The sequence below is a fragment of the Sceloporus occidentalis genome, unplaced genomic scaffold, assembly GCF_023333645.1.
Source record: "Sceloporus occidentalis isolate IW3139 unplaced genomic scaffold, rSceOcc1.0.p SCAF_50, whole genome shotgun sequence".
NCBI classification, from domain to species: Eukaryota; Metazoa; Chordata; class Lepidosauria; order Squamata; family Phrynosomatidae; genus Sceloporus; species Sceloporus occidentalis.
Window position 1 is genome coordinate 21,370 of NW_028317030.1, and position 27,255 is coordinate 48,624.

The following is a 27,255-nucleotide window of genomic DNA, read 5'->3' on the forward strand; positions in this document are numbered from 1 at the left end:
GGTTTGGTGGAGGAGTTTGTGACCGGTCAGCAGGACGGCAAAGCGGAGGAAATTGCGACAGGTATACGGAGTAAAAATAGTACTGCATGTGGTCGCCCTGTGCTGTATAAAGAGGGCGCCAGCATGTAATGTTATGGTGGTAACGTGATGGGTGCATTATGACCGTATTTCGGTGTCTGGAGGTAAAGCTGCCTCACGCGGGAGTGTTGACATCCTCCATTGTTCATTGTGCCTTATAGCTGACTGTGTATTACCTCTAATTGGCCATACCGTATAAATAAGCTTTGTATTGTGCTGAAAGGGATTGTCCGTGCCTGTAACTGTAAATAAAGTTGATTAGAGAATCTCGATTATTCAGCAGGATGAGCATACATCATTATATATATATATTGTGCGATGTTGTTCTTGCGCGTAAGTGTAGCGGCACAAAGCTCTCTTGACTCCAATATATTCTGTATTTAGCTTCATGGATACTGACTAGATTGTAAGCTCCCGGGAGCAGGGCCCTCTTCTCCCTTTGTTCCATGGATTGTACAGCGCTACAGAAATAAATATAACGTACTTTGTTACATGCCGAGATGCTTATTGGTCATAATATAAGTGGCCATTAAAATGTACTCTGTCACGGAGAATCTCGTTGTTTCCTTGGAATGCTGTAGTCTCCTGTAGTTTGGATACAATTCTTTGGATCGGTTTATATTGGATGGGTGAGCTATGTTGTGGGAAGTTGTCTATGATCCAGTAAGGTGCTCTTCCGCCTAGACAGGACACTAGGTGAGCTCTCTAGCGCGTTAAGCAAATCTGTTACTTTAACATAAGAACACAGTAACTTTATGGAGTTTTGTTTCGGTTACCATGGCAATCGCCTATCTGCACTTTCCATCCCTGGAAAAAAATGACATGATTAACGTGATGGCTAGGAAGCCATTGGATATATTTAACAGTGTAAGCAAAGCGTTAAACTCATCTGGTAAGAGGGTTTCATCACTTCTTAAATGTAACTTTTGTATGTATGTGTATATATATATATATATGTGTGTGTGTATATAAAAAAAAAAAAGGAATTTCAGTAATCTGCTAAATATTTCTTACAGTAGTAATGTAAAGCTATGTTATGTACATATCATGGGATGCAGTACATATGGTTACTGCATCCAGAGCTGGATGTTAGGGGCAGCCTCACCCCACAAATAGATCTCAATATAAGCGGGACGTGCACCATGCGCAAGGCAGGGAGCAAAGGCTTCATTGGTGATATGGTAATGTTTGGCTGAGAGCGAAACTTCACTCTGGTGAAGTCATCAGCGTGAGTTTACCTCAGTAGGGTGAGAGTGGTCAGTCTCATAAAATAGTCCTTATGTAGGGGCAAATATCCCCACTTACAAGTATGAATTAACCCTTGCAAAGCATACTAAACATTGGGCCCCTAGGTCCAGATGATTTAGCTATGTTTAGTTCAGGGCCCGTTTTTCCTGAAGTTGTGAATAATGCATTTATATGATTTTTTTTTTTTTCTTCTTCTAATTAACTAGGCAGGAAAAAATACATCGATGAGCCCTGCAAAATCAGGCACTAATATTTTGGAAACTGACCATTTGCTCAAGTGTACAACTCACCCATAGCTTTACTAGCTATGAACTTGGTGACCTAAAACCCATTGAGACCCATAGATTACGCAGCCCTCAGCCTTGACCTTTGTAAAGCCGAAGCTGTATTTATTTTAATGACTGAGTCAAAGGAGGTTGTTGTAAAAATGGTTTTACCATTTAAAATGTTCATAAATGTCTAACGTGTAGTTCCAAGGCGTGTTCAGAGTATGATCAATCTGCACAGGTGAAGAGATCATCGCCGTATGGCTTGTGATACCATTCAGAGGTCCGTGTGTCCAAAGGGCCAATACCTTGTCAGTATGCCTAACCACCAAGGACCCCACGGTATAGTATATGGCCTTTGGATAAATACATTCCTTTCATACCTGATGAGGGGATTGATCATATCCATGCTTTATAACTAAAGTTCGTGTTCTGGATGTGGATGTTGTGACATTACCTATAAAGCATTTGTTTACATAATGAAAAATAGTTATACGTTTCGTTACAATTATAAAGGCCAGTTGAAGCCGTGTCGTTTGAAACAAGGTTTCATATTCTATTCTCCGCGTGGTTTCCTGTTCTTAGTTCTCACAATTACAGTGCGGCACAAGCGCCCGTGAAAGTACATTAACAGCTCCCACTGAGAGGGTTAAGTAGGCAGCGAATGTAACGGCTGTTGGAAAATAATCCCCTGCCCCCGGTGATTTGTTTATTTGCAAATGTGTATGTTAGTCTTAAAAATAATTATTCTGCAACTATTTACTTACACACTTGTGTCTTCCGTATCTGTAGCACTGGTCTGGTTGCCAGTTACACTCATTGTGGAATTCCACTGCCATAGACTAAAATATGCTAACGTATTTACATTAACATACAAAAGGTTAAAAGTAGAATTTTTGGAATGTTACTGTTTTGTTGTTAAAAAGTAAAAATATAAATAAGTCGCATTAAGTTCATTCTGAACATCTATGCTTTTATTTAATTTACATAAGTTCTTCTCCTCATATTTTCTCTGCATCTTTTCCTTATCAGCGGTTTCTCCTTTGTTCTCCCCCCCATCCTTGCCCCCCCTTCTCCATCTTATCGCTAGCTTTTTGTCTTCTTTCTCCTATTCTCCATCTTTTTGTCTCTTTTTTCATTTCATCTGTGCCAGTTGATCATTTACTCTCCATTGCTACCGTGTAATTGAATTCTTCAATGGCATCTGTCTGGGAACATTATTTTTGTATTTCATTACCGCTTGGTCTCGGGCTTCCATTATGTACCTCCGGTGCCTTTTATGACCCTCATGCATTACCGTTTTAATGCAAGAGCTTTTCTGAAATACAGTGGAGTAGCGTCTGAGCTGAAAGGGCAATAACCAATGAAACTGACTTTGGGTTTCCAGTGGCTCACAGCCTGAGGTTAATCGCATAGAATGTTAATGCTTTTACCACAATGAGCTCATTCTGTATTTTAACACATTAAGCGTTAGGGGCTTTCTGGGAGTTGCAGGGGATTAGATAACGGGGCAAAGGCTTTTCATTGTTCTCTGATTAGCGTCGGAGTTGAACTCTTTGCATACAATGCCCCTGCTCATCTCTCTGTCCCCTGGAGGAATAAGACTCCTGCTGACATACGGGATCCTTAGCCCTGGCAGTAAGACACAAAAGTAGTCGCACTGCTGAATCGCACGTGCCTTCTGGCTTCTATTTCACTGAATTAGCAAAAATAATCAGCTCACTTCCAAGTAGTTTTGAGGATTGGGGCTGCAAGTCTGCTGTGGGATCTGCCTGTTTCTGCATGATATTGAGCGGCTGCGTTTTCCTAGGGCTTCCTAGTTACCCTTGCCCCTCTAGCATTAACTTGCTTCTTTACATAGCATACATACGCCTGGTGCACCCACCGCTGTCCAGTAGGGCCGGCCCTGGCTTGGCTTCTTTTGAGAGTTGACCAGAACTTGTATCTTCTTTGGAAGTGTAGATTGGCTCTGTTAGTATCACCGTAATGGTCCATTTGTGTCCTTTCCAGTTGAAAGAATGTAAATGCTGGTCTAAAAGAGGTTCAGTGGCTGCTTTGGTGTCAACTGAGAATTAAGCATTGTCTGAATAATTATAAGGGGCATTTATTCACCTACCTGGTGGCAGCTATTTTCTTAAGGAGCTTTAACCCCTTAATGACAAAGCCCGTACATGTATGGGCTCAAAATGCATTGTTTTTAATGGGTTTGGGGACCACCCATTGTTCTTAAGGGGATAATCGTCTTTCTGTTAATGAAAAAACAATCACTGATTTCATATCTGCGACACCTCCCGTGAAGACAGGCGGGTCGCTTTATATTCACCACCCCCACTGTTTGCTGAGCATGATGTGCATTGAAGTCATGCCTTTAAAACAGGCTTTTAAATTGGCAGGAGAGTTTGTTAGGCTAAAGAAAAAGTGCATAATCTCCGGGACAAATAGACTTCCCCGAGAACTGCAGGATTTGCGTGTAATTGACCCCATTCGTGCTGTTAATGGCTGTTCTCTGCTGTTCTCTGCCGATACATACTTTCAGTCTATCCAGCTATACTTTTTACAATATTTCCGGCATGGTACTATTTTTTTTTCCCCCAGGCTTCAACATTTTAAGCTTCTAAAGAGGAATGTGGCGAAATAATTTTCCATGTTTACCCATCATCTTAAAATACTGTGGAAGAACATAGTCTCAAAAAACATGACAGTAGTTATTTTGTGATAGTTCTGTGAACTACATATTTGTATGCTAACTACTGTTTATCCCCATCGTTCACGTTGAATTGTTTGCTGATCTTCCATTATGTGGGATAAATGATTACTTCTATTACACAAGTGACCCAGGCACTCGGAAGACCACTAGCTATTAAATCAGTCATTGATCATAAAAAGCATAATAACTAGAGGGAGCTAAATGGAGCAACACAACTTAAGTACCCTCGCTTTGTAGACGGGACATATACACTTGAACTTGTGTTCTTTCCGATGACTTTAAATGTTACTTGGGCTTATTTGCTAAACGCAAGGTGAAACAAAATTAAACTTTTTGTTTAACACGTCCCCAAAATTGCTTTATTGGGGTCCAAACATTATAGATTCTCCTGTGAGAAGAAGACATCGTTTCCTTCTGTCTCTTATCGGTGTTCCTTTTTATTTTGTATAGCTGTTAAGAATGGGACATTCACAGTCTTACAAGTGGTGGAGTCGCTTGGGTAAGTAACTGGCTCCTTCTCTTTGGTTATCCACATAGGGGAAAGGCATGCAGGGGAGGTTGTCGGTATGGGCCGGTGCTAGGGTAGATTTAAGTCATCTTGGTCATCCCTGATAAACTCTTCACAATATTGTCAGCGATGCGTTTTGTATATTGCAGTTATGCTTTTTGGGGAACATTTTTGCGTTCCATGATTTATTTGTCATTATCTGCTTTGATATCTCACTGATGTTACTAAAAATAATAAAGGGTGTAATGGCCTTTTATAATGTGCATTTTATGTTTAGCTGCAATCTTTAAGTAGAGCAAGACCTTTTTACAGGTTACCAAGATGTCCTCATTGCTGTCTTCCTCTTTCTATGATGTGAGAGATGAGTTCTGGTTCCTCTTGAGTACCATGGTGTCATGAAGATCCCCAGCTAGTAGAGAAACATTAAAGTTTTGAAAAGCCAGAAATATTCTTTAAATATGCCGCACAAGTAATGGGTATTAAATGCTGTATATTTCTTCCTGCACAGGTCATATCTCGCTAACACCGAGCCAAGGACGCGAGGCAGAGGAGTGCGGCTCCTGTCGCACGTCCTGCTGGAGTGCTACTCCAAGCTGAAAGAGAAAGAAGGTACCGGGGCACGTGAATATGTACATTTCCATACTCCATCTGTAGCGCTTCTTTTATAGTCTGAAGGTTCAAAATCACAATCGTGGGATGCACTTTATGTTTGTTCTGGGCTAAGGCAGATGTTTGGAAGCGCACAAAAGCCTCCCTTACTCTGTAATTGTCTAGAAATGGAATAATCCAGATGTATGCAATCTGTCTGCATTTTTTGCCTATTCAAAGACTTATTATGCATTGTCATCAGCCAAATAACACACAAACCTTGGAGTAAGCACTACTCAGATAATATAATGGCAAATTAGAGCAATGAATCTGTGTGTTGGAAGGCTTTGATGTGTAAATGAATTGCGAGTCTTCAGTTCATGCTCCTTCATTGTGGCTAAACTCCTGCCTTCTAGCAGCAGGAATAGGGAGAGGAAATACATTAATACTTTTTACCCAACCTATGCAAGGTTTAACCTTCTGCTTTGATAACTATTGGATAACAATTTTGCATTGTGCTTTAGTCAATAAGATTGCATTATGCAAAGCTATGCATGTGTTGGTTAATAGATAAAATGTTCAAGCATTGTGTTTTTATAATATATGGCTCATAAAACGGGGCTATATAACCTAATACAGAGGGATAAGTACACCCCCCAGGGCTGTATAAGGGTGCTACATGGTGTTATGGTTTCTAAGACTGGGTACCTGGTCTTGCCATGTTAGTATTGGCTCAACAATGGACAAAGAGCTGCTCCTGGAGAAGTGACTTCAAAATTTTCTTTGTAGAGCCAGATACTATGTCTTATAAATTAAAGCTATAGAACTGTTATCCTCTGGGATAAGCTTCTGATCGCCTCTTTTTCCCATGTAGTGGAAGTCCTGGTTGTATTTTATGAAAACAGACTGAAGGATCATCATCTCATAACACCTCATGTACTCCAAGGACTGAAGACATTGGTAAGAGTCCATCTCTTCACAGTACAGCCCTGTTCTAGCATAATTTAATTTGACAATACCTGCACTGTGTGCTTTTGTTAATGGCAATCAGTGCAAGTTGGATATATTTGGTTTGAAAGCAAATGAGTCTATTATCTCCTGGAAACAAAAGGTGACTTACATACAATTCTCACAATTTGTCAGCAATTGATAAGTTAACAATAGGTGAGAGATACCTTAATGGTATAATCATTCAGATCCTAGCAGGGACTTATTATAAGCAAAAGCGGGAATAGACTACAAAACGCGCATTTATATATATATATATATATATATATATATATATATATATATATATATATATAATAAAGACATCTTATATGTTACACCATTGGAGCAATGAGTATATATAGATATATCTATATAGATATATAGTGTGTGTTTTTGAGTCTATACACACGATTGCTTATATATATTAAGAGTGCTCTTTACGATTCTGTCCAAAGTTACAAGGCATGACGTTCCCGTCCTGATAGCATTTTATTTTATAGAGCATGTGTGAAGTCCTTCCTCCCGGTCTGGCGGTATCGGTTCTTAAATCAATATTCCAGGAGGTTCATGTTCAGGTGAGATGTGTAAATTATATATTTTGGGGCGTTGGGGTTGTTGGACAGGGAAGTATATGATAAAAGGGACTTACTGTGTGTTTTTATTCCTGTTAGTCTTTAATGCAGATGGATCGTCACACCGTCTACATGATCATCACCAATTTTATGAAGATTCGGGAAGAAGGTATTAGAGTGACCATTACTCAAACTGGACCTTTATGTGTCAAATGTGGCTGCGGGAACACTTTGATTCCGTGCATGCGCCAATTCCCTTTCTATAGCTGTTTATATATTTGGGGAATTTCGACTTGCTTTGACGTGTTCAATGTTGAATCCAATTCATTATTTTTTTTAATTGTAATATTAATGAACTTCCTTGGCAGAGTTAATGAGTCTTGGAGCAGATTTTACATTTGGGTTTATTCAAGTCATGGATGGCGAGAAGGACCCTCGCAACTTGTTGGTAGCTTTCCGTATCGTTCAAGACATCATTTCGAAGAACTATAACCTTGGTAAGACTCATCCTAGAAGCTCAGTTTCAGCCGTTTCTTTTCTGTTGCAGCTGTGACATTGTGTGTTAAAGAAATCATCTATTTTCCCGTCGTGTAGTGTCAGTACCACGGGGTGTCGCTCTTCCTGGGACAAGGACCTAGAACCGAAGAGGTTAAGATACCTCCTAACCCCTCCTACTCCTCCCTATAAGAGCCCCGGCAACCCTCATACCTTCAGTTCTTTCCTTGTCCCTTGTCAGGGACGGACCTTGTTTTTTTGTTTTTTTTTCGTTGGTGGGGCACACGGGTTGTGTCCGGGGGTTCCCTCCGATTGCTCCCCGGGTGGTGAGCAGAGCGAGGAGTAACGTCCGCATCGGCGGACGTTACGGAGCCGTTTAGACGCCGCGCTCTTATGCCGGCAGGTTGGAGCATGCGCACAGCGGTGGAACGCACGCCAGAGGGCGCTGCGTTCCACCAAGAGTACTGACACGCTATTGAGCATGCGTGATTCAGTTTCTCTTGTTCAGGGCGCGAAAACTAACTGGTTTTCGCATATATATAGCTGTGCTGCCCAGTCTGACAGCAGAGGAGCTTGTCAACACTGGGATTTCCGTGTCACCAGCCCCCCCCACACGGATTGAGGAGTTGTAAGGTAGGATTTGGTTAATCTTACCCTGTCAAATCCTCTGCCCTGTATATTTTCTACTAAAATTTTTTTTTTGTGTTTTATATTAGATGTCTGGTCCGGTTTCACCAGATAGGCCGGATAAAGAGAAATCTTTTACACCTGCTCCAAAAAAGGCTGTGGTAAAAACCAAACATTTATCGTGCACTGAATGTGCCACTCCGTTGCCGGATGGTTGTAAGAAGAAATTTTGCAATGCCTGCTCTGCTGAGAGTTTGGCAAAAGAAAAACAAAAAGACATGCAGTCTTTTTTAGGTTGGTTCCAGGACAACCTGGCGCAAACGTTTGAAACGTTTAAAGCAGCAGCAGCTACACCTGTGGAACCCGTTAAACTTAAATCCCACAAACGTAAGAGGGTATTATCCCCTCATTCTGATTTATCCTCTGGGGAGGTTTCTAGTTCATCCTATTCAGCTTCATCTAGTGGGGAGTCAGAGGATGAGACCAATTTTCCTCCACAGGAGCTGCGTAAATTTGTTAAGGAAGTCTCACGGCTTTTTCAGGATTCAGACCTGTCAGCGCACCCCAAAGGGTTGCCCATGTTATCTCACATGCAGAATCTCATGTATAGAGAGTGGAATAATCCAGGCAAAAGAGCCTTTATATCAAAGCACTCTAAGCAGCTTTTTTACCTTCAGGGCGATGAAAAATGGGAAGATATCCCTAAAGTAGACGTCCAGATAGCCCAGCTTTCCAAACGTACGACCATTCCCATTAGTGAAGTGGCTGGTCTTAAGGATCCTATGGATAAGAGGGCAGAAACGTCTTGCAGACGTATTTACCAATCATCTGGATTCCAGTGTAAAGTGGCGTTGTCTAGCGCATCTGTGGCTAAAGCGCAGGGTGTCTGGTTGCAGTCCTTAGAGGGCAGTCTTTCAGAATCTATGGATGAAGGTTTATCTAAACTATTTAAAAACCTGACACTGGCTAATAGCTTCCTGCTGGAAGCTGCAGAAGAGGGCCTTAAGCTTTCAGCCCGTAACATGGGTTTGTCTTCCGTTGCCAGAAGGGCATTATGGCTACGTTCCTGGGCAGCAGATACTGCCTCCAAATCTACTCTATGCGATCTGCCCTTTGAAAGAACCAAGCTATTCGGTTCTTCCTTGGAGGAACTGATCAGACACATGTCTGATACTAAAAAGGCACTTCCTCAGGATAGGAAAAGCAGATGGAACAAGCGATACCAGTATAGACCTTCCAGGCCTTTTCAACCAGTTTTCAAGACTCAAGCCTTTCGTAAACAACACGAGAGAAAGTTTCAGGAACACCCTAAGAAACCAGAGGGTAGGAAGTTCTGACGGTGTTGGAGGTCGTCTGCAATGGTTCCTACCAAAATGGAGGCAAACCACAAACAATTCCTGGGTCCTCAGGATCATTGCGGACGGGTACAGGATAAAGTTTTCCAGTTTTCCTCGTCCTGGTCTCAAAGCCGGATGGGTCCTTCCGTCCAATTCTGGATTTAAAGAAAGTCAATGCATATATTCCTTACCGTCACTTCAGAATGGAATCCATTCTCACGGTTACCCGCCTGTTGAGACAAGGGGACCTTATGGTTACGTTAGACCTAAAAGATGCCTATCTCCATGTGCCTATCGCCATAGCCTCCAGGAAATATCTCAGGTTTGCCATAAGAGTCGGGACAAGAGTTCGTCATTTCCAGTTTACTGCTCTCCCTTTTGGCCTGTCGTCAGCTCCTCGGATCTTCACAAAGCTTTTAACTCCTATTGCAGCGGCTTTACGGAAAGAGGGGATCACAGTCGTCCCTTATCTAGACGATTGGCTGCTAAAAGCAAGTTCTTCTCAGGAGCTCCGGGCACATCTCAGCTTTACGACCCGATGCTTGGGGGAACACGGCTGGATCATAAATTACAAAAAGTCCAACCTGATTCCAACTACGAAGATCCAGTTTCTGGGGCTCATAGTGGATACCGTCTCTTCGAGACTTTATCTCCCACGCTCCAAGATCAAGAAGATAAAGAATCAGGTTTCCTTTCTGCAACAAAATCCAACCCTTTCCTTCAGGTTGGCTATGAGTATCCTGGGCAGTCTTACAGCGTGTGTTCCGGCAGTAAGCTGGTCCAAAGCGCAGTTGAGACCCCTGCAATGGGACATCCTACAACAGTGGTCCAGGAGACCGGAGGATCTAGATGTTACCTTCACGGTATCCAGGGAGGTTTTACTCCGGCTGAATTGGTGGAAAGCAAAGGAGCGCCTCACCCAAGGGCGATCTTTTCTACCACGTCATTGGATCACCCTCACCACGGATGCCTCCAAGGTAGGCTGGGGAGCTCATCTACTCGACCTCTGCAGTCAGGGCAGTTGGTCCTTAATCGATCAAGCCCAATCATCAAACTTTCGGGAACTAAAAGCTGTGTTCCTGGCACTCAAGACCTTCGGTCCAAGATTACGGGGGAAAGCTGTGAGAATCCAGTCCGACAATGCCACCACAGTCTCATATATAAACAGACAGGGTGGCACTCCAAGGCTACAGGACCTTTCAGACCATCTCATGCGCTGGGCCCAAAGAAACCTGGAGGATTTAGCAGCGACACATATCAAAGGAGTAGACAACTGTCTGGCAGACGATCTCAGCAGATCTCGTTGCTCCCAAGCAAACTGGTCCCTGGACAAGAGCATTTTTTCTCTCCTAGTTCAAAGATTCGGCCTACCAGATATAGACCTTATGGCGACCAGACAAAACAGGAAATTGCCAGTTTTCGCCTCCCTTTACAGGCAGGACAATCCCCCCCTGCTAGACGGAATGTCAGTGGTTTGGTCTTTCAAGATGGCTTATGTGTTTCCTCCAGTAGCCATGATTCCTCGGATCCTCCTAAAGATTCGGGTAGACAGAGCCAGGGTTTTAGCTATTCTCCCTTATTGGCCGAATCGAAGTTGGTTTTCGGAGCTGCTCAGTATGGCGATTTCAGTATGGGAGCTGCCAGTTTCCTCCCATCTTCTGGAAAACAAGAACCTGTCCAAGGATGTTCTTCTGCAGTTCAGATTGACGGCCTGGCTGCTGCAAGGATGATCCTCCAGAGCAGAGGCGTTTCCAATTCTATGTCAGAAATCCTCTTGGGTTCAGTACGAAGATCTACGTCCACTATTTATCTTCGAGTCTGGAATAAATTTCTCCACTGGTGTGTCTCCAAAGGTTTGGATTTCTCTTCTCCCCCCACAAGTTCTGTTCTGGATTTTTTGCAGGAAGGTTTTTCAGCGGGTCTCACAGTCTCGACGCTTAAGGGACAGGTTTCAGCCCTGAGTCATTTTCTCCTGTCGGAGTTGGCGTCCCAAGTTCTCGTCAGACGTTTTTTTAAGGCTGCCATCATTCAACGGCCTCCCAGACGTTCGCATTTTCCCTCCTGGGATTTGTCATTGGTCCTCCAAGCACTCTGCTCTGAACCATTCGAACCTTTGGAAGAGGTATCTCTAAAATTTTTATCCCTCAAGACGGCTTTTTTGGTGGCCATTACCTCAGCGAGGAGGGTCAGTGAACTTCAAGCTCTTTCCGCGGCTCCAGAATTTACTATTTTCCACCAAGATAAAGTCGTCCTGTATGTTAAACCTTCTTTTTTGCCCAAGGTTATCTCTGAAGCTAATGTCAATCAGCCATTAATTTTGCCCTCTTTCTTCCCGTCTCCTTCAACTCCGGAAGAATCACTCTGGCACACTTTAGACGTCCACAGAGCTCTACGAATTTATATAGACCGCACTGCTTTTTTCCGCTCCATGGATCAATTGTTTGTTAATTATTTTGGTAGATCCACAGGCAATGCGGCCTCCAAGCACACGATATCTCGATGGCTTTCCGATACTATTCGCTTAGCCTACTCTCTCAGTGGTCAGGTTCTTTCATCCCGCGTTACTGCTCACTCCACCAGAGCTATGGCTACATCCTGGGCTGAAAGGTCTTCGGCATCTCCAGAAGAAATATGCAAAGCAGCTACTTGGTCTTCCTTTCACACGTTTATCAAGCATTACCGGCTAGACATCTTCTCCTCCTCTGATGCTGACTTCGGGCGTAAGGTGCTTCAGGCAGTTACCTCGTGACCGGTTTTTCCCCACCCAGGAGGGGTCATCTTGCTATATCCCCGTGGTACTGACACTACACGACGGGAAAAATAGTAATTTTACTTACCGTAAATTCTTTTTTCCTTAGTGTAGTGTCAGTACATATATCCCTCCCTGTGCATTTTTGTATTAAAATTATTTTTTGCAAGCTATCTTGTGTTTCTTGGTACTTTCTGAAGGTATGAGGGTTGCCGGGGCTCTTATAGGGAGGAGTAGGAGGGGTTAGGAGGTATCTTAACCTCTTCGGTTCTAGGTCCTTGTCCCAGGAAGAGCGACACCCCGTGGTACTGACACTACACTAAGGAAAAAAGAATTTACGGTAAGTAAAATTACTATTTTTGTACCCATGTACATTAAAGGAGGAGCTGTTTTGCCCATAAAATGGTACTCATTTTTAATGGATGCTGAAGTCCATTTTACAAACTCCAGTTAATTTACTGCATACAAATTTGTGCATGTATTCCGCTGTTATTAGTGTTAGACTTCTGTTTCATATATATAGTGTGTGTGTAATATATAGATCACATATATATATTTTTTTAAGGTCCGTTTGTGGAGGAGCTGTTTGAAGTGACCTCCTGCTACTTCCCCATAGATTTCACCCCTGTAAGTGTCTTCTTTGACCCATATTCCTTTACGTTCTGATTTTGAGACATGCGTTCGTCGCATGTAAGGTTTGTTTAATGTTCTCCAATGCTCTTCCAGCCACCCACTGATCCACATGGCATAACCAGACAAGACTTAATATTGGGACTGCGAGCTGTCTTGGCATCTACGCCTCGTTTTGCAGAGGTAAATATTAAATACTTGTCCTTTCTTCCAAGAATACAGTGGCTCAAAATGTGTTTTTATTTATGAAATACTGTAATGCCAGTGGTGTATTTTTAAGCACAATGTAGAATAACTGATGCCTTACATCTAGTGGGCCATGCTGTTTACCTGTTTTTGACCAATCCCAGTTATAACTTTTTCTTTTATCCTTTTAATGTCTTTTTAACCTGTTGTATGCTACTTTATACAGTTTCTGCTTCCACTGCTTATTGAGAAGATGGACTCGGATATACAGAGTGCCAAGCTGGATTCCTTCCAGACGCTGGTGAGTGAGAAGTGCATGTGGGGATTCCCATTATAACCCTTATCTGAACCAGTACTATAGTTGACTAGCACTGAGTATACCCAGTGTGCCCCAGTAGCACGCAAGTGGAATGTTCAGCCAAAAGGATCTCTTACAAGCCAGCAGGTAAACTGTGTATAGAGGGGATTCCGGTGGCTCTGTTTATGCATTTGCACCAAAAAACCCTATTTTAGTAAACCATAGAAGAAAATCATTTAAGTAATTTTAGTATTGATATTCGAATCACATATGCCAAATTAGTCCACTTTTTACCATAAAATAATCTTTTTTTCTTTTAAGATTGCTGCCTGTGTCGTCTATGAACAAAAAGATCTGAAGGAGTTTCTATCCGGTCTGTGGTCTTCCATTCGCAGAGAGGTATTTGTGGAACGCCATCACCCGCATCGCTCGTCACCCGTACCCGTTAAGTGGGATCCCTTACACTTTTGTCTTCCTCTGGTGCAGGTGTTCCAAACGGCAAGTGAGAAAATTGAAGCCGAGGGCCTGACTGCCCTGAAGGCTCTGTGTGCCTGTCTCTCACGCTCAGTATTGGGCCCCGACTCAGAGGACTGCCTTGACTCCTTTTTGAACAGTATTTTGCAGGGTAATTATTTTGGCCAGTGCTTCACATTACTCCCTCTGCATTTTCTTTTACTAAAACATTCTTCACATTTCAGACTGTAAACACCACCTGTGTGAGCCAGATATGAAGCTTGTTTGGCCCAGTGCTAAGCTCCTCCAAGCTGCTACAGGCTCATCGTCCAGGGCCTGCCATAAAGTCATGTCCAGTGTCCTCCCTCTGCTGTTGGAGCAGTACACCCAGCATGCTCAGGTAGGTAGTAGGAGCCTGAGTGGGTTCAATGGGATGTCCATATCTGCAGATGGTGGCTTTTTTGGGCATAAGAGGTAACTTCAGTGTAACAAATAATCCAGGGAGGCAGAATTCCCTGCAAAAGTGAGGAATACGTGTCCCCTTTGCCCTACAGTGGATTGTGGATGGGCATGTTGGCTGGCCATTGATGAATGCCTAAATGCATAGCGATGTGACACTCCTGATCCCTCACTTTTGTTAAACAAGCAGATGTAAATTAATGGTTAACCTACTCATTTCTGTTGGTTTTCAGAGCAGTCACCGAAGGACGATCCTGGAGATGACCCTGGGCTTTCTGAAGCAGCAGAGCAAGTGGCTGGAAGGAGAAGGTAATCCGGACATGTTTGAGTTCAGTATGTTTACCAAAAAGGTTAACTGCTGTAGTTACTGCTGAGAAGTCATCTCTGCTATATTCTGCAGATGGTCTGCAAAGCCTAGTTTTAGGTCGGCATTTAAAATGTTCTTACTTGGGTGTTAATTCTATGTAACCGAGACCACATTACAGATTTTGAGGCCATGGAGCACTTCTACAAAAAGGACCTCTTTCCTTGAACCCAACTACCTTTCCCATGTCAACATAAATATTGTGAACTAAAACCAAAACATTTACTGTAGATCCCTCTTCATTCCTCCATGATTTTGTACCCTGTTCATATTAAGTGTTGGCATCACATTATATCCCACCTAATCTAAGACATGGCCACCGTACAAGTTGCAAACCCCGAAGTGCCAATCTATTGAGACATTAGACAGGACTGTTGGCAAATGGCACATAACCCAAGACTGACTCACTCGTAATTCAGTTAGCAATAAAATGTGGGGCACAACATAATAACATACAACAAAGGGGCGGAAAAAAAGTGGACAAAATGACCGGGCCTTTTCTAGAAAGCCGTGTAACTCTTAGCCAGCGCAGCCTTAGCTGAAACACTGCGCCCCCTGTTGTATAGCATAAAGATATCACCACGAGATACCAGAGATGGCTCCAGCCTTACTGCCAAACAAAGATAACACAGGCAGGAACTCCGTTGTATAAACTAATCCCATTAACAGGATTGCTGCCCGGGGCAGATTCAGTAGCTAAGAGGGATTAAAGGTTGACGTGCATCTGTTTATCTATGTTCATGCCATTCCGTGGATATATTAGGCTATGTTTCAAAACAATAAAATGTTCAATTTGTTCTGCACAATCTTGGTGGTTGTGACTACTTTTTTGTGATCTAAGCCAAAGATCAATTGGCCTCCTGAGGCTGGAGGCTATCCTGATGGACAGACAAAGGGGTTAATAGGGTATCCATATCCCTAACTAAGCAACCTATTCAAGTGGACCTAAGCTGAACCTAAGTCAAAATAGCCGTCTCCTTGATATAAAGAAGTAGACTATTTCGATGTCCTAGTTTAGAAGGTCGCCCTTCCGCCGACACGTGCATTTTTCTTACTTTTTTTGTTCTTCTCAGATGAAAATGGCCTGAGATCTTACAAAGATGCTCTGTGCAGTATGGTGTACTCTGCGGTGACGGATGCAAGCGCCCAGCTGCATGTAGTGGCAGTGAAGACTCTGACTGTCCTAGGCCTGCAGACAGGTGAATGTAATGAATCTGTAATATATAGTATAGCTTATGGGATAAAGGGGGGGTTACATGCCAGCTGCTGGGAGAAGTTCTGGGGCAAACTTTGCTTTACACTTTATTCTAAGTGTCTGTGAAAACAGTTTTTGATAATGTTCACGCTGTAAGAACCTTAAACCATATTCAGCCCCTGGTCTTATGTTCAGCATAGCCTTATGGCTTTATAGGCACGGATTTAATACTTTTGGTGCGTAAGGTTTTGCTGTATCTGATTAGTAATAGGGTCTCCATCACTTGGCGTGCAGTTCATTGTACAGTATATCTTTTTCTCTTAAGGATTCTTGTCGTCTGCTGACATCGATCTGGTAGTCGACCACCTGACTCGGCTCATCTTACAGGAAACGGATTCGCTCAGCTGGTATAGTATTTTTTGTTCATGTGTTGATTTTATTTTTGTTAAATACATGCGTCCTCCAGAATCACCTAATCCAAGCCCATGACATGTTTTATGCATAAAGAGTACTTATATTGTAGTTAGGAGCATCCCGTCGGTTGCTATGGTGATTGCATCACTTTGCAGCAGGATTGCTCTTTATAGGTGATCGTCATTGTGTTATTGATTACATTCTGTTCATCAGAATCTACTAGAAATGGGATTCCCATGGCCGGTTTGTACACCGTAGATTCCATCAGCTACTTTGTTTATATTTTACTAGTTTTTAACCGTAAAGTTCTTATTCTTGTAGGTTGTTCCTTAGTTTTATAGCTCTGAACTTCTACGTATTATATTACCTGTGTAAGCGTCCTTCTAAAAATATAAACATTTTCTCCGGTTTATGGGGATGCACTGTTCATATTCTTTATCACACGCACTAATCACGGAATGGTTTTCTTCTGCCCCCTGTAGCACGGCGGCCATTGAAGCCTCAGGAACGCTTGCTAAAGTTCACCCGTCGACGTTTATCAGTCGGATGATTCCACAGCTCTGTTCGCAGCTGCAAACTGGTGAGGATCTTCCTAAACCAGTACATTGATTCCATTCTAGCCTGTCTGTCCTAGCTTGGATTAAAACATTTGCAGGTTTTAGGTTTGTCTGCTTGAGACATCCCGTTTATGTAAAAGGATCTGATGCTAATATGTACCGTACTTTTAGAGAGCCGTTCATGCGGTTACCAAGGAATAGTGTAACAAGAACAACGCCAGTTAATGGATCAGACATGATTGGGGAGATTTTATTGTTGGTATTTTACTGAATCCCATTGAAATGTTCCCTTTAACGCTTTTTGGTGTTCTGTTCCCCTCTTCCTATTAGAGCCCATGGATGAAAATGTCAATAAAGACTCTGTTACTTCCGACCTTTCAATAAAACAGCGATGTCTGGAGGCGTTGGCGGCGGTGTCAACGCATTACAGTATCGTAAGACAGACCGTTCCCATCCTGCTGGGCTACGTAAGGCAAGCACAGAAAGGCGAGTATACTCAATAATGCGAGTGTTTATATGAAATCACATCAAATTACTCAATAAAGGATACAATTGCCATTTTTAAGTACTAAGTACCCTATAGCCTTGTTGTCGTTTATTGATTTATAGATCTGTTATTCCACAGCATATCCCTGGCAATAATTCCATGATAACAATCGGCTTCCTATTGACATACCAGGCTTTTAAATGTTGCATTTTTACTCGTAGGCCAAGGGACGACTGAGGACGTGGTGTCTGTGTGTAAGAGTCTTCACTGCGTGGCCATACGGTGCCAACCTTATGCGGAGTCTATCTGGTTCTTCTATCAAACCGTGGTCCCGTGTCTTCTTTCTCTCACTGTCCAGGCTGCTACACAAGGTAAAGCACTCCTATGAGAATAATAATAAAAAAGCAATCTGTATAGTGTACAGCATCCCAATTAAGTTATAGGGTTATTCTCCCTCTTTAGGCAATGATAATCCTTTACTCAGTAAGCATGTCGGTGTATATGCAGAAAATTGTACCTTTTTATATAATGGGAGTTGTAGACAAAAGTCATAAATGTTAACGGTGTTGAGGGAGCAACAGATTACTTAGCGGTAAAACATAGATATTTTAATTGAATTGTTATGTCGCTGTGTTATAATTTGTTTAAAGCAGAATTGGTAAAGTCAGAAAATCTAGGCCAAAAATTGAATTTGATTTTGGTTACATGATGTAGATACAGGATAAGAATCCAGCCGCTGTGGAGGTGGCTGAAGAATCAGGAAAGCTTTAAGATGTTATGGCCGATAGCTGTAGATAAAAGCTCACGTTTCTTGATTCCAGCCTTGGTAACGAAGAGGCCACCATCCTCCCGCTGCTTTGAATGTGATGATAAACCAGAAGCTTCTCTGAAAGCGTGATTTAATCTGTTTTCTCTCCCAGATGCTGAAACCTCATCCACTCCGAATGTCCTGTTGGAGGAAAGTGTCCTGAGCGCAATGGTGCCGGTAATCAGCGCCGCGTGTACGCATCTCAGCCTCGGGTAAGCGAAGCGCTCTTACTGTCGTGTCAAACATCAGATATAAATGTGTTTTCTTCTTCTTTGCGCTCATCTCTGAAGTGTTTGATGAGGCAATAAGGATTTCAGTTTCTGACACTGTATTGTGAATTCCAGGTTCCCCTCCACGAGTGTCTCCCAGATCGTGAATGTCTTTCTTAATGGGGATTTTTCTGGTCAGAATGAAAACCAGACCTCCAAGTTCAATCCGTTTCAGGTAAAAAAAAAATAAAAAATAAACCTTGCTTTTTGTATGTATGTGTATATGCTAAAACTGTTTAGGTCATTGAGGATCATGGGAGCTTCATGAACTTTGGAAGAGCTTAGGTATTGTCTGCCCTGACACTAGAACATATTGGTAAGGGTTCAATTGGGAGCCACATATTTGGGAAATGTTACATTTGTTTTTCTAATTTGCACTATTTATTCTACCCCCCCCCCCCCCCCCGTACTTTACACTTGGCAATGTCATGTCTGCGGATCGTGTAGGTTCTGTTGGGGATAATATCCAAAGCTCTCATATTTTGTCTTTTTTTTGTTACAGGTGGAAGCTCCTAATGAACCTCAGAGCCGACTAGTTGCGCTTCTCATGGCGTTTGCCTGCTCCTTCCCGAGAAATGTAAGGAAATGAATAATATCGAACGCAGGCTGTATTGGGGAACCTTCCTTATTCCCCGAGTCACAGCCGCAGCTGCCGGTGATCTTCGCCATCAAGGAAGATGGCCGCCGCCCTGCAAGAGAAACAAGCAAGTTTTAAAAGCTCGCTAGACGGTCTCCAGACCATCTAGAGAACTCTGGCTCCACTTGCAGGTTGAATACAGGTACTGCATTCACCATGCAAGTCAATGGAGCCCAGCTTTCTAATCACATTGTGATTAGTAAAAAAAAAATTAAAAAATAAAATAAAATTAATAATTAGAAAAAAATAGTAAAAAAACAGTAAAATGTAAAAATCATTTCCCACTGATGTCACTATCAGGGGAACCTCCAAGTTGAAAAAAAAATGTTTAAAATTTTTTTTTTAAAAAGGCAACAAAATATAAAATATATATATAAAAAATATATTTTTGTGAGCAAGTCCTAAAATTAGCATATTAGCTTAAAACAATTCTCGCATGGAAAGAGTTAAAATACTGGCATATTAAATGCCCGTGGGGTGTCTACTTTTAAAAAAGGTATGATTTGATGGGGTAAATTGAATTGGCCGGGTTCAACAAGGTCCCAATTAACACCGGGGGAAGGATGGCCACACATCTAATTTCCAATTAGAAAAATGCACACGTACCAAATGTGGCCTTTTAGTTCCCCCAAAAAATGACAAATTCATGCATGTGGGGTATCACTGTACTCAGGAGATGTTGCTGAACACATATTGGGGTGTCGTGTGACAGCGGCATATACCAGGAGCTGTAAATTCATACATAAAGTAGGTGTGTGTGGGAAAAATACACACACAAAAATACTACTGCAAACTTTGAAACAATGCTGGTGGTAAAATGTGTGCATGCAAAGAGTTAAAATACCCTGGGGTGTCTAGTTTTCAAAAATATATGGTTTTGTTGGGCACACTGAAATGGCCCGGCTCAAAGATGTACCAAATAGGGCATGGGCAGTGGATCCCCAAATGCCAAAGTTCAACATTGAAAAATGCGCATGCCCCAAATGTGGCCCTTTTGCCCCCAAACAGCCAGGCAAAATCATTCATGTGGGGTATCACTGCGCTCAGGAGATGTTGCTGAACACATATTGGGGTGTTTTGTGATAGTGACATAAACGAGAACATTTTAATTCATACCTGAAGTAAAATGTGTGTGGCAAAACAAATGCAAAAAAATGACTACCACAAAGTTTGACAAAGACTGGTGGTAGATATGGTGCATGGAAAGAGTTAAAATACTAGCATTTGAAATACCCTGGGGTGTCTAGTTTTCAAAAATATATGACTTGATGGGGTAAATTGCATTGGCCGGGTTCAAAGATACCCGAAATGGCACATGGGGGGAAGAATTACCAGATTTGGAAAAAATGGCTTTGAAATAGCAAAACGCTACCTGTACTTATTGCCCCATAATGGGTAGAAAAAAGCAAAAAAACATTGGGTATTTCTAAACTCAGGACAAATAGTAGAATCTATTTAGCAGGTTTTTTCATTACCTTTTATAGATGAGTAAAAGATTTTTCAACTAAAAGTTAGAAACAGTCATTTTTTTCTAAGTTTTTCACCATATTTTATACTTTTTTTAGTAGTAAATAATAAGATACAATCAAAACAATGTCATCTAAAGAAAGCCCTTCTTGTCCTGAAAAAAACAATATCTAATGTGTGTGGGTTCAGTAAACGGGAAAGAAGAAAATTACAGCTAAACACGAGCAGCGCAGAAATGTTAAAAAGGCCATTGTCACGAAGGGTACAAAAAGTAAAATCAGCCTTTGTCACGAAGGGGTTAAAAACCATAACCTTAATGCTGAACACAGGAACTGGTAATATGCGCCCAAGACTGAGAACTAAATCAAGTTTCTTATCTGTGGTCATGTTTGCTTTTTCTCCTGACCCAAAGGTTTTGTATTCCCTTTCGATACCAGCATATGTATTTTTATAACCAATTAAATAATGTTTGTGGCTTTAATTAACGGTGGGTTAATTCTCATTGTATCTGCAGGTGGAAATCCCACATCTAAACCGCTTACTGCAGCATTTGTTATCGCTGAGTCTGTCTGGGTGCTCAACTTTTGCTTATTCCTCATCGTCAAAGTGCTTTGCTGGTCTAATAAACAAATGCCCTTCAGGTAAGAACAGTTAAACAGCAGCTGTCATTAACAGCCGTATCTTTCTTTTTTTTTTTTTTTGGCCTGTACCCATATTCCAAATTAGAGCACTGTGTATTGAGTCTTGGTTGGCAAGGGGTATATCTCCCGTGGGCTATACTCGGCTCTTATGGGAACTTTATATGCAAGTGTAGATTCCCCACTACAACAGGCATGAGTCCAGGATCTGAGCTTCTCTTTATTATTTAAAATGACTAGGGCTGAAACAACTAATCGATAAAATCGATAATAATCGATTATGAAAATCGTTGGCAACGAATTTCATCATCGATTAATCGAATCTATTTTTATCGATTATAAAAAGAGGGGTTTTTTTCAGAGCAAATGCTCTGAAAAACTCCTCTCCTTATAATAATCCGATCTCAAACAGAGATCGGATTATAACACCGGAATCCAGATCCCCCGCAACGCTGCAGGAGACCTGGATTCCCCTCACTGTCGGCCGGTCTCTCACTTCCGTCTCTGTCCCCCCTCCCATACACCCCTCTGACTCCTCCCCCTCCCATACGTCACTCTGCCTCTCTCCCTGCTCCATTACTGACAAGGACTTTCACTGCAGCTTCATAGAAGCCACAGTGTAAGTGAAGTGAAGTGCAGTAACGGAGGCTGTCTGTGCGATGCAGACACTCACAGGATGACAGAGAATCATCCTCTCTGTCAGCTGGTGGGGGTCTGCATCGCACAGACAGCCTCCGTTACTGTCAGTAACGGAGCCGGGTAGAGAGGCAGAGCGGTGTATGGGAGGGGGGAGGAGTCAGAAGGGTGTATGGGAGCCACCCTCCCATACACCACTGTGGCTCCTCCCCCCCCAGAGAGGATGATTTTCTGTCAGCCTGTGAGTGTCCGTTACTGCACTTCACTTACACTGTGGCTTCTATGAAGCTGCAGTGAAAGTCCTTGTCTAGTGAAGATCCGTTGCTGACAGGAGGCAGAGTGGAGTATGGGAGGGGGAGGGGCCAGAGTTGTATGGGAGAGGGGAGGAGCCAGAGTGGTGTTTGGGAGGGGGGAGGAGGCAGAGTGAAGTATGGGAGGGGGGAGGAGGCAGAGTGATGTATGGGAGGGGGAGGAGGCAGAGTGGAGTATGGGAGGGGGAGGACCCAGAGTGGTGTATGGGAGGGGGAGGAGCCAGAGTGGTGTATGGGAGGGGGAGGAGCCAGAGTGGTGTATGGGAGGGGGAGGAGCCAGAGTTGTGTATGGGTGAGTTATAGTGGTGTATGGGGGGTATTATGAATTTCAGGGAATATAGGGGGTATAAGGCATATCGATATTAGGCATATCAGGGGGTCATAAAACATCTGGGGGTAAAAGGTATATCAGGGGGCTCAGTTGCATATCACTGGCATATAAGGAGTATAAGGCATATCAGGGGCACAGTGGAATCTGGCATATAAGAGGTATAAGGCATATATGGGGGCAGAGTGGCAAGCTGGGGGTCTGATGTGCATAACTGGTGGCAGTTTGGTAAATAAAAAAAATTTAAATAAGGCTTTTTTCCTCATAGTTTTTATTAAATATGAAAAATAGTTAACATATGAATTAATATTTACTAATAACTTTGTATTAAAACCTAGTTTGAGAAACACCGTGTTTGGGTTCTTGTAGCTTTTATTATTATGTCAGTAAAATAAGAAGGTGAATAGAGAGAGGCCATTGCAATAAAGAGATGAAAGTGTAAATTGTAAGTTTTTTATTACATTATTTTAAATTTAAAAAAATTGCATTTTTTTATCCGATTAATCGATTAATCGAAAAAATAATCGGCCAACTAATCGATTATTAAAATAATCGTTAGTTGCAGCCCTAAAAATGACCCTTCTGTGTGTTCCGTCAGCCTCTTCAACAAAGAATACACATTAAAGTACTTTGTAAGTCATTTCACATGCGTTCTCCAACCTGTAAAAAAAAAAAAAAATAAAAAAAAAAATCTCTTGCCTTTAGGACAAGCTGCAGCTCTCATCACCCCCTCTATAGATCCATTTTTTCAGGGCCAACTGGAGTACTTTCTGCGCGTATGCACACAGGGGTATAACATTTAGACCAGAAACCCTCGCCTGACCGGCAGTAAGTACTCCACACAGGCTTAGGAAATGGGGGATGTATTTGGATAAACACATCCACAGCAAGCCTACGAGCGGGAGGGCAGGCAAAGGGCATATGAGAGGATTCTGCACAGTTCCTCCATTTATTTTTATGGGGAGCACTCTGTGATCATATGCATAAACGTTCATATGACAAGGCTGTTTAACCTGCGTCCCTCCGGCTGCTGCAGGACTACATCTCCCATACTGCTCTGGCAGGCCCTTAGCCGAAAGAGGATTATGGGAGATGTAGGCCTGCAGCAGCTTGGCAGCCACAGGTTGGGTGCCCCTGGAATGTCCCTTTAAGGTAGATGCCATGTCTTGTTGATTGACCCCTACATGTACTTTCCAAGGGGCAGCAGGTAGCTTAGTTTACATTATGGTTATTGTCCCTGTGTACATTAATCACATATGTAAAATGCTCCTGTGGCTTTCCAGTTAAATGCACACATGTTCCAAATTTCTAATTTGCCCTCTTACCCCAGGTGATCAACTGGATGACATCCTTCAAAATGCTGCTCGCCAGATAGAGTTGGCTTTGGCAGATGAAAGCCGCAGAACCCAGGCCATTACTCTGCTCGTCTGGGTGAGTGCTGAAGATGAACCCGTCGCGTAACTTTGCAGTGTTTTCATCAGTTTTATATACAGGATAAGCCCCTAATTCTCGCAGAATTCGTACGGTGGTTTTATCACCTTAGTAGCCTTCAGAGGCTACAAACTATGAGGAAAAACTACAGGGTCTCTCAATATGTTTAGCTTGGAGAAGATGCATTTGGAACATTTAAGTACATAACGGGAGGGACGTTTTAAAGCAGGATAAATGTTAGAACAAGAGGCCTTAGTCTAAGACTAGAGAGTCGGAAGCTTCGATTTAACATAAAGCTTTACTTTCTTGAGAGGACAGTAGACAAATGGGACCCCCTTCCATCAGATGTGTTCCAAACCATTGTCTTCATCTGAGTTTTTCCCCCCTTTACAGGTGACCAAGGCCTTGATACTGAGATACCACCCCTTGAACGGACAGCTAACTAACAAGGTAGGCGCTCATTAGGTAAACTGTGACCATGTTTCCAACGCGAGCGACTCTCAGATCTGAGGATTTTTTTTAACTGAATGTGATTCGGTGAATAGATCCAGAGAAAAGGAGTCTGTCCGGTTGCCGGGTTATTGTATAAATGTTACTCATTGTATAGATCTTTATATTTACCATAAAACGGGATCTGAGATCTTTCTCTCGGAGTCATTTCTCTATATAACTCTAGTGGGGATTCAGTTAATGTTCCGTCACTGGTGGCTGTATTTTGCTTGGTAGGGCTGTTTGTCTGCTGTATCCCCCCCCCCCCGACCCCTTTTTGTCACCTGGAATAACTAGTAGTGTAATTCGATGCATATTGTAAACTTAATCTAACCCGTCCTCTTTTTCTGTAGATGATTGATTTGCTGCGTGATCGAGAGCTGGGTGACTCCATGGCCGACAGATTCTCCCTGCTGGTCTCGGACTCCCCGGACATCCTCAGCAAAGCCTGCCATGCGGACATCCGCATCATGTTCCGGCAGAGGTTCTTCACGGAGAACATTCCAAAACTGGTGCAAGGCTTCAATTCTGCTGAAGGAGGTGAATGTATATTGCGGGCAGAATTGTTTTTATTCCTATTATGCATTCAAAGCAATTTAGCAGAGAGCATGAGAAAGACCTGCTTACATAGATATGCGTTTGTCGGTATCCTTGTATGTATTGTCTATGCGGCCAGATATGGATTTTGCGGTTTCTGTACATGAGGATTATATAATACATTTTTCTGGCAACGATAGGCTCCATTCTTCATGATATTACTATGTGACATGAATCAGTCTGCAATAATAAGGCTAGCCTGGCGGGATCCTATTACCTGCCGTCTGGCACCAAGGCGAGAGAAGGCTCTCCGGTTTGGAGTAGGATACATCATAGTGTGGTCTTAAGCTATTTGTATATATTGTATAACCTTTTTACATTGCATGGGCCTTTAATTAGTGTCCCTTTAGCTTGAAATATTCCCAGTATAAAGTAAGATATCCGTGTTTTTGTCTTCCCTATAGATCTCAAGCCAAATTACCTGAAAGCTTTATCCTACGTCCTCAACTCTTTGCCAAAGGAAGTTCTCGTGACAGAGCTTCCATCGGTGAGCAAATGACAAGATCTATCTTCATTACTGAATCCCTTGTATTTAAAGGGACTCCATTCTGTCTCCATAATTCCCAACAGCTTTGGCTGCCTAAAGCAGCCAATCAGAGGCAAGAAAATGCTCCTATAGAAATCGGCTTAGATGATTGGCTATTGATTGTTAAACTGCCTAGGCACTCCCACATTCTGTGAGAAGGCGGTGCCATGGGCACCCATTCGGCCTATCAAATTGCACGTTTTTCCCAATGTCCGGTCTAAAGATTTATAATGGCCATTTATCCGTCATGCATTTTTAAATTCTCTCACTGTATTGGCTGCTACCACTTTTGCTGGGTGGCTGTTCCACTTTTCTACCATCCTCTCGGTAAAGTAAGATTGATGGATACTTAAAATCCTTTCCACTGGCTTGGCGTAGGCGATGTCGTAGGGCTGTATTGTTAATCATATTCTCTTTTTCTAGCTGCTGTCACTCCTGCTGGAGGCTTTATCCTGCCCTGACCACGTGGTTCAGTTGTCTACACTGACTTGTTTGGAGCCTCTTCTTCTGGATGCAGCGGAGATCCTGAACCCCCATATTGATACCTTGATCACAAAGCTCATCAGCTTGTCTTCCAGCCCAGCTATGGTAGGGAAGGCCCGTTTAACCTTCTGAAATAAACACTTTTTTATTTGTCCACCTCTGTTCCTAATGGTTAGATGCTACTTGTATAGTACCCGGTACACTTTAATGATCCCTGCCCCGCTATGGGAACCAGAAAAGACACCCAAATCTGCTCGCGGAGCCAAAGCTACATAAGGCAGCTGTTACCCAAATATGTGTTTCCCCCCCCCCCCCCCAGTGTCATACATTTAAAAAACAAAATATTAATAAAAAGTGGGAAAAACACTAATTTTGGGGAAACTTATTTTTAACATAGTTATTATATTTATTTTACAATTACAAAAATCCAAATTTTTGTATTGTGCTTTATTAATGATGCTCTGTCATTACTAGGCTGTATTGTAAGTGCGTTTTTCCTCTCCCCAGGCAGTTCGGATTTCAGCTTTAAAGTGTATGCTTGCGCTCACAAAGCTGCCTTTGCACATGGTAAGGATCCTACCTAATCGTACATCTTCAAGAAAATGCGTTTGCTGGCCTAGTGATTTACACTATATATATATATATATATATATATATATATATATATATATATTATTATATTATATTACACACATGCTTCTTTTGACAGCTCCTGCCTTACAAGCAGCAAGTGATCCGTGCCTTGGGTAAGCCTCTGGACGATAAGAAAAGGCTGGTGAGGAAGGAGGCTGTCGAGGCTCGCTGTCAGTGGTGAGTGACCGTGACACTGGATGGGGTAAAACGGGCTCAGTCACACTCAGGCTGCTTTAAATAAATAGGGAACTGTCAGAGCTTTTAGAGAAACGATCAGTCATTTAACAGAAATAATGATGCAGATCATGAGAGGACAGTAAGGCGGCTGCACCCTTGGCATACGTGCTGGATATAAATCTACAGATTTATATATTATATCGTAATTATAGACTTTCTTCTTAGGTTCTTACTTGGAAGTCCAGGCAGCTGAAACCGGACGGTGGCGTTCTTTGCACGGAGACAATCTAACCAGGATGTGACTAACTTACTACACCGGATCGTTGATGCCGTATACGAAGTGCCATCATGTTTAGAGACCTCTTCCTGCTGAAGGACATCACAACCCGTCACCTCGTTAACCCATTCCATTCTTCATTTCAGTCCTCGGCTGCGTTGGCCAGTTCTGGGTGTTGGCCTGCTGCTTCTGTTGCACTTGAGCAAATAGCAGCACAAGTTTACACTAGGAAATAATCTGACCTGTCAATAAGGACGACTTATAATGTATTTTGTATAGTTGTGTGCTTTAATAGCCATTCCCGGAACTTGATTTTAAGGTAAACTTTTTTTTTTTTTTA

At 42.4% G+C, this 27,255-nt stretch overlaps 1 protein-coding gene across 1 annotated transcript; it reads left to right on the forward strand.

Moving 5' to 3' along the window:
* Positions 1 to 26,891, forward strand: LOC149288554 (MMS19 nucleotide excision repair protein homolog). Its single transcript, XM_089491505.1, has 31 exons — positions 1 to 61; positions 4,750 to 4,798; positions 5,316 to 5,416; positions 6,270 to 6,355; positions 6,886 to 6,960; positions 7,057 to 7,126; positions 7,326 to 7,454; positions 12,731 to 12,792; positions 12,892 to 12,978; positions 13,208 to 13,282; positions 13,601 to 13,678; positions 13,766 to 13,904; positions 13,978 to 14,132; positions 14,425 to 14,500; positions 15,629 to 15,754; positions 16,076 to 16,157; positions 16,647 to 16,764; positions 17,054 to 17,213; positions 17,424 to 17,579; positions 18,129 to 18,228; positions 18,361 to 18,460; positions 18,788 to 18,862; positions 20,904 to 21,030; positions 23,633 to 23,733; positions 24,127 to 24,183; positions 24,576 to 24,762; positions 25,224 to 25,306; positions 25,769 to 25,933; positions 26,336 to 26,395; positions 26,538 to 26,638; positions 26,864 to 26,891. The coding sequence occupies exons 5-31, from the start codon at positions 6,889 to 6,891 to the stop codon at positions 26,889 to 26,891; spliced, it is 2,769 nt and encodes a 922-aa protein (XP_089347631.1). The 5' UTR covers positions 1 to 61; positions 4,750 to 4,798; positions 5,316 to 5,416; positions 6,270 to 6,355; positions 6,886 to 6,888.
* The last annotated feature ends 364 nt before the right edge of the window (positions 26,892 to 27,255 follow it).

Coding starts and splice junctions, on each gene's coding strand:
- LOC149288554 (XM_089491505.1), top strand. CDS start 6,889: ATGTGTGAAGTCCTTCCTCCCGGTCTGGCGGTATCGGTTCTTAAATCA. Junction 6,961..7,056: donor TCCAGGAGGTTCATGTTCAG/GTGAGATGTGTA, acceptor TATTCCTGTTAG/TCTTTAATGCAGATGGATCG. Junction 26,639..26,863: donor GTCGAGGCTCGCTGTCAGTG/GTGAGTGACCGT, acceptor CTTTCTTCTTAG/GTTCTTACTTGGAAGTCCAG.